This window comes from Delphinus delphis, chromosome 15 (genome assembly GCF_949987515.2).
Source record: "Delphinus delphis chromosome 15, mDelDel1.2, whole genome shotgun sequence".
Taxonomy (NCBI): Eukaryota; Metazoa; Chordata; class Mammalia; order Artiodactyla; family Delphinidae; genus Delphinus; species Delphinus delphis.
Window position 1 is genome coordinate 84600384 of NC_082697.1, and position 7828 is coordinate 84608211.

The 7828-nt window shown below is 54.5% G+C and overlaps 1 protein-coding gene across 1 annotated transcript in view; it reads right to left on the reverse strand.

Annotated features, from left to right (window-relative positions):
* Nucleotides 1-5344, reverse strand: part of FOXK1 (forkhead box K1) — a 61903-nt gene extending 56559 nt beyond the window's left edge. The window contains exon 1 of the mRNA XM_060032515.1: nt 4759-5344. Within this exon, the coding sequence (XP_059888498.1) occupies nt 4759-5282 (524 nt within the window). The 5' untranslated portion in view covers nt 5283-5344. The remainder of the gene's footprint in view (nt 1-4758) is intronic.
* Nucleotides 5345-7828: the final 2484 nt, after the last annotated feature.

The following is a 7828-nucleotide window of genomic DNA, read 5'->3' on the forward strand; positions in this document are numbered from 1 at the left end:
AGCTCAGCACACAGATACACTCCTGAACCAACCACCCAGGAAGAAGGCTTCGGGTCACGGAAGGACCCCGTAGCGCCCAGCAGACTGGGAGGCACAGTGAGGAGGGTGGGGGAGAAAAGGAACACTGCTGCTGTTTCTGGGACGCTGGGCCCTGAGGCATTCGGCAGACACCTGCTGCCTTCACTAAGTCTGGGGCATTTTCCAGTTAATTTCAATATAATCTCAATCTGAGAACTACTGTAAGATGGTTAGTAACAAATTCGATATTCTTCACATGACCAGTTGGAACAGCAATGAGAAACTATGTCCTGTATGTTTTCATGAGGCCTAAACAATTATTTATGTAGTAAAATGCCTTGGTGGTTACTGTTAATTACTTTTATTAACAGTGCGCGTGCGGAGGCCGTGATCCGTAACACCTGCCGTTCAAAACATGCCTTTCAGAGGGCAGAATGCGTCAGCATGCTGAGGTACATGTGCTGGCAGCCAAAATGAGTGACAAGAGTGCAGGTGAGGGCTCCCCTGGTGGCGCAGTGGTTGAGAGTCTGCCTGCTGATGCAGGGGACGCGGGTTCGTGCCCCGATCCGGGAAGATCCCACATGCCGCGGAGCGGCTGGGCCCGTGAGCCTGCGCGTCCGGAGCCTGTACTCCTCAACGGGAGAGGCCACAACAGGGAGAGACCCGTGTACTGCAAAAAAAAAAAAAAAAAAAAAAAAAGAGTGCAGGTGATAATAGATTTACGGATATAGGCAGTGCCCATCAAAAGCTGCCACGGGGACAAACAGACGGGCCTGCTTCCTGACAGACCGACGCACCACTGCCTGTGCGGCAGTTCCAGCAAAACACATCGAACCCGAGTCTGATCAAATCTCCACGTCCGACAACCTAATTTACAGGAACGACAGGGGAGAGGACGCAGTAAATGGACACCACGGGAATCCAATCTGTAAAAAGAGACCGTGGGGGCTTTCCTGGTGGCACAGTGGTTGACAGTCCGCCTGCCGATGCAGGGGACACGGGTTCGAGCCCTGGTCTGGGAGGATCCCACATGCCGCGGGGCAACTAGGCCCGTGAGCCACAACTACTGAGCCTGCGCGTCTGCAGCCTGTGCTCCGCAACAAGAGAGGCCGCGACAGTGAGAGGCCCGCGCATCGCGATGAAGAGTGGCCCCCGCTTGCCGCAACTAGAGAAAGCCCTCGCACAGAAACGAAGACCCAACACAGCAAAAATAAGTAAATTAATTAATAAACTCCTACCCCCAACATCTTCTAAAAAAAAAAAGTCCTGGTGTAGGTAATGGCCAAAAGAATTCAGAACACGGCAAATTAAAAAAAAAGAGACCGTGGGAAAGTGTACGGGACAAATGACCCTGTCTCTTCATTGAGAAAAGAAAAAAAAAAAGAGTGAGATGAAGCCTATAGATTGAGAGAGATGTGAGAGATATGCCAACCAATCATAGTGTCTGGACCTGATTTGGTTCCTGATTAAACAAACACACTGCAAGAAAAGAAAGAAACAAATTCATGAGATGGTAAGGGAAATCCACATTCATTGGAAGTTTGATGATAGTAAGAAATTGTTATCAACTTTCTAGGTGTGATAAGGACATTGTGGTTAGGTTTTAAAAAGGGAATCTTTACCTTTTACTGAAATATTTACAGATGGAGTGATAGGACATTTGTGATTTTCTTCCAAATACCTGGGGGTCGGGGGTGGGGGTGGGGACGAAGATGAAACAAGCTTGGCCACAACATGGTAGCTGTAGAGGCTGGGTGATGGGCACGTGGAACTCACTCCTGTTTTTATGCTTGAAACTTTCTGTAATAATTAGTGTTGAAAAGAAAAAAAAGAGCCATGCTCATCCCAGAAAATTTGGGACACAAAGAAAAGTAAAAAGAAGAAAAGAATCACATACATCTTACCACTCACAGAAACCACCACAAACAGAAGTCTAGTTTTTACTGTAATTATTCATGTAGTCCATGCTCATTTTATAATAGTATCAGGAAAGAAGGTTGGAAGAAAGAAAGGAAGAGCAAGTACAAGGCTGTGCATGGGTCTTTTTCCTGTAGTTCACAGATTACATCTAATTCAAACTCCAAATCTGCTGGTATCAAGACCTACAGTCCCACACACGAACCATGTCCACCCGCAGACCCAGGAAGGCCTGCTGACCACCCACCTCGGAAACCCACTAAGTTGGCGACACTGCTTCTCCTCCGGGGAAGCTGCATATTCACTCATGGATTTTTCATTCAACAAACATTAACTCCTCTGTGCGCACCTACCGCCAGCCAGCTCCTGTGCTGTGTCTCCACTTACAGATAAAAAGTGCCCAGCCCAGCCCTGGGGAACGAGGGCCGGAGAATCGCACAGCAGGGGCTACACCAGGACCTGCTGCACCTCCCTCTGCATGCACCCACAGTCATGGATCAAGGTCAGCTCTAAGTTGTGTCATGTGGAATTTTTTCCCTACCAGTAATTTCAAAATTATTTCATTTTAGTTTTGGAAAAATTTACTTGTAGTCACAAGTGTGGGTGGACTCTGGGGCTCCTCTCCGCCTCGTGCTTCCCTGAGTCCGGCGTGGAAAGGGAGGGGCGGCGTGGGGAGCCGTGCCCTGGGGGCGCTGGAGGGGGGCTGCGGCCTCACAGGGCAGGAAAGGGTGAAACGCTACAACACAAGGAAGAGCTCCAAGCCTCAGGCAGCTGTAGCCACAAAATGCACACAACCAAATTCCAACACGGATAAGAGCTCTGAATTTATGGTGGAGAAAGTCACAGCTTCGAAGACTCATGGCAAAACTGTGCACCAACGCCTGAGAGGAAACAGACAATAACTGCTACCGTTCTTTGAAAGTCAGCACTGAATCTCCCATTTCGAGGTGACAAGAATGTACACGTCCAACTTCCTTCCTCTGAATTCATTAGCATTTCTTGATTACTCTCCACGTGGTGGGCCAAAGCACCCTGATCTAATTCTAAAAAGCAGCTTCCAACAGCCTGTCCTACAGATGCTACCACCTACAGGCTTAGTTTTCTCAAATAAAAAGAACATAAAACCGCTCGGACTGCTAACATGTTTGTCCACGGGCTTTGACGGTTTCAGAAGCAAACTGCCCTCTGCCGGGAGGGCAGACACGGACATCCACGTGGTGTTTCTCCACCAGCATGTTTCTCCTGTTCCCGTAAATTCTCCAGCACCGCCTGCGCCGCTGTTGCTCAGAGCACCACTGAACTTGAACCCAGCCAGACGCGCACCGTGGGCAAAGCCCCAGCCAGAGGGCAGGGGACATCTGGGCTGCTGGCTACACGGGCTAGGAAGGCAGCATGAACACCAACCACGTTTCATAAACAAGGGACTCGGTACTCGCACGTGATCTGAGGACTCCTCGGGCTGAAATGTCCTACCCTTGAGTTAGAGAAAAGACTAGTGCATTCGAGACTCGGTAAGCTGGGGCCTCTTCGGGGCTGCACCCTCTCAACAGCGAGGCAGGGAACTGTGAAAACAAGGTTGCTGGATGGATGCCCTTACAGAACCTGAATTATAAAAAGAGGCCTGAGCAGAACGGGCCTCTGAGAGCCACCAGGCAGGGCAGGGAAGGGCAGGGAGGGGAAGGCGCTGTTTACCTGTCACTTTCTCACTGTGAGGGACTGGACCCAGAATGCATTTAAGGGCCCAGAAATGGAGAGAGCGTGTAGGTCACAGAAAAGGCAGAACAGAGTAACAGCAACCATGGGATAAAACAACTCTGTCATTCACCAAGTCCTGATTTTACAGAAACACACACACACCTTTCACGTTTGGAAAACAAAGTCTGTGTACGCCCCCCCCCCCCACTCACGCCCCGAACACCAGTGAGTCATCGTTGATGTTGAAAAGTATTCAGTACAATACTTACAACCAAACGTGCCAATACGCTCGAAAGGGGAGATGGTTACAGAAACAGGCAATCACCCCGGCAAAAACTCCCTGGACCCGGGGTGCTTATAAAAGCGAGAGTAATTAGTCAGAGACAACTCTGGAACCCAAGCACGCTGAGGAAATATAAACACTGCTGAGGAGTTAGAAGCAACTACTACACAGAAAAAGAAAGTGCCTAAGGACCGCACGAGTAACCAAACAGGCTTTCTCCTGATCAAAAGATCTCCGGAAAGCAAGATCTCCTGGGGCAGAGCAGCTGCCCCGGGAACCGGAAGGGCCCGGGAACGCGAGGATGTTGCTGAAGCACCGTGGGGCATCCGCGGCCTGTCCCCAAGCGCGCCGGGTCCCCCTCTCCTTGCCCTGCCTCCCCGCCCGGCCTCTTCCCCTCCTGCCCAGGAACCCCAACTGTGCGGCGACCCCAGACCTGCGTCCTCAGGTCCACTGAGGAGAGGGCACTTCCTGTCCCGACCCCAGCCCACTCTCCGGCCGTCCCCTCCCGGCCCAAGTTCACAGCTGGCCCCTATGGCCGGGGGCTCGGGCCTTCCGGGGGCACTGCCGCTGCCCCCAGGGACCCCGCACCTCCCGGAGCGACACCGCCTGACGCCAACCCTTCTCCTCGGGAGTGCGTTTGGCGCCGACCCGGGTCCAAACAGGGTGGCGAGGAGAGGGCGACCCTGGTGCCCAGCTTGGGGAGGGGCAAGGGCGACCCTCGGGGCCCGGTCCTCGGGGCTCCCGGGGCCGTCCCCGGGGGTCGGGTTGATCTCGGGCCCAGGCCCGGCGGGGGGCGGGGCGGGGGTGACCCGGGGCCCGGGCCGGGCGGGGGCCGCGGCACTCACTGTTTGGGCAGCTGCAGGGCGGGCGCGCCGCGACGCTGGAAGGCCCCGTCCACGAAGACGCCGTTCTTGCCGAGGCACCGCAGGTAGAAGTGCGGCTCCTGGAAGCTGAGCTGCAGGTGGCGTCGCGAGATGAAGCTGGACAGGCCCATGCTCAGGTCCACCGAGCCCTGCGACGAGTTGCGACCGATGGTGACGCTGGGCTGCCGCATGAGAAACTCGAACTCGCGGCCCTCCAGGCGCGCCAGCGCGGGCCCGGGGCTCCGGCGCACCGAGGCGGCCGCCGCGGCCACCAGGGCCTCGCCCGCCGCGCCCCCCGCGCCCCCGGCGATCGAGCCCGGCGGCGGCGGGGGCGGGGGCGGGGGCTGTGCGGGCGGCGGCGGCGACGGCGCGGCGGGCCCGGGCGCGGGGGCGGCGGCGGCGGGGAAGGCGGCGGCGGCGGCGGCGGCGCAAAGCACGGGGCTGCAGGGCGCCGAGCGCAGCGCCAGCAGGGCGCGGGCCCCGCTGTCCTCGCCGACTTCGGCCATGTTCGCACAGCTCCAAGCGGCCTCCGGCGGCGGCGCGGCGCAGGGGGCGGGGCTCCGCGGGGCGCGGCGGGCGCGGGATCCCGGTCCGGATCGCGGCGGAGCGGAGCCTGCGGGCCGCGCTCCCCGCCCGCCGGTGCTCGCGGGGGCGCGCGGGGCGGGGTGGGGGACGGTGTCCGCGCCCGGCCAGCCTCGCCGGTCCCCGGGTAGCGCCTCGCCCACCGCCCCCGGCCGTGGGCTGTCCCTTCCTCCGTCCTGGGACTAGGGTGGGGAACTCCCGAAAAAGTCTCCCTGGAAAGTTTTGATCCTGGGTCACTCACTGGAGAAGGGACAACTGACGTCAGCAGTCTCCGGGGCCCTAGTGGCTCCATCCGCCAACCCTAAAGTGCGGTACTTAGGCACCAAGTTTAAGGGGTTTCGAGCTGTAACTGAAGTTTGCCTAAAGATGCTTGCGATCCCTGATGCCCTGTGTTCCTTTTTGGAGTCATACATTCACTCAACAAGTATCTAGACAAGTATCCTGGGTCCCATACTAGGGCCCGGTGCAGTCGCCTCCGGCCCTTTACACCTCTTACAGTCTCATGGGGGAAGGCAGACGCCTGCAGAGGAGTCTTCTGTGAAAACGCAGAATTGGCCACCTTAGGCATCCCTCAGATCCCGCAATGCTTCATGCATTCCTAATTCAGCCAGGGCCCCTACAAGAAGGTGGTAGTGTCTGCACACTGGCATCATTTAACAATTATTGAGCGGGAGAAAACAGACCCTCCCTGGTAGAGCTCACGGTGCACTGGGAGATGCGGACAGGAATCAAGTAACATTCTAATAAATACATACAAAATTACGGCTGTCTCAAGTCCCGTGAGGCATTGTTGCCCAGTGACATGTGTAGGGAGTGTGGCTAGGGTGGGAAGCTTGTCTTCGTACCCACTGTCCAGCCTGGGGCTGCAACAGATATTAGCTCAACTGTCACATGGTTGAATATATAGGTACAAACAGAATCAGTGCTTGGGGGGCAAGTAAGAGACATTTTTACAAGAAGCTGTAACGGGAGAACCTACTTGAAGGTGGAGGAAGACAAAAACGGGGTCAGGGATCTCTTCCCTAAGGAGTGATACTTGAACGGAAGTCCAGCGATGATTAGGAGTGGGGGTTGGAGTCCGGGGATGGCATTCCAGCCAAGGAACAGCACGTGCTAAGGAACGGAGCATGGTGCCTTCCCAGGATTGACAGGTGGAAAAGAGAGAGTGACCACATCAGCTGAACAGCATCAGTCATGTAATTGGGGTCTGATCCCCAAAGCAATGGGAACCACTGAGGGGCTGTAAGCAGAATGGCAACATGCAGACCCACATATCGGAATTAGGATCACTGGCTGTCGGGCAGAGCCTGAATCCGAAAGGGGTCTGCGTGACCATAGGAGGCCAGCTAGGAAACTCGTAGACCAGGCCAGGGGCTGAACTAGGGAGATGGGGAGAAGTTAAGGGAGTCAAGCAATATTTATCTCAGACAAAGACGTTTACAGACGCATTGCTGGCGGGAATGGAGAACGCTGCAGCCCCTCTAGAAAGCAGTTTGGTGGAAAACATACGATCATCTGATTCAGCGATTCCACTTTTCGGTCTATACCCACGAGAATTGAAAGCAGGGTCTTTATTTGTTTTTAAATAAATTTGTTTATTTATTTTTGGCTGCGTTGGGTTTTCATTGCTGCATGCGGGCTTTCTCTAGTTGCAGCGAGCGGGGGGCTATTCTTCGTTTCCGTGCATGGGCTTCTCATTGAGGTGGCTTCTCTTGTTGTGGAGCACGGGCTCTAGGCACGCGGGCTTCAGTAGTTGCAGCACGTGGGCTCAGTAGTTGTGGCTCGCGGGCTCTAGAGTGCAGGCTCAGTAGTTGTGGTGCAGGGGCTTAGTTGCTCTGCGGTACGTGGGATCTTCCCAGAACAGGGCTCGAACCCGTGTCCCCCGCACTGGCAGGTGGATTCCTAACCACTGCACCACCAGGGAAGTCCCGAAAGCAGGGTCTTGAAATGACATCTGTACACTCACGTTCATAGCAGCGTTATTCACAATATGCAAAAGATGGAAACAAGCCAAGGGTCCACCGACATGTCTGATAGGACATTATTCAGCCTTAAAAACAAAGGAAATTCTGACACCTGCTACAACGTGGATGAATCCTGGAGACATGGGGCTAAGAGAAATCAACTGGTCATGAAAAGAGAGGTCCTGTATGATTCCGCTTATGTGGGGTCCCTAGGGGAGTCAAGTTCATAGAGACAAAAAGTAGAAGGGTGGTTACTTCCCAGAGGGACGGGGAATGAATGGGGAGTGAGTGTTTAATGGGGACAGAGCTTCCGTTTCGCAAGATGAAAAAGTTTTGGAGATGACGATGGCTGCACGATAATGTGAATGTACTTGACGCTACCGAACTGTACACTTAAAATAGTTAAGATTGTAAATTTTGGGTTACGTGTCTTTTACCACAATTTTTTCTTTAAAGAGAGAGATTTACATAAAACCTCCAAAGTTCTTTCCTCTGGCTCATCTGGG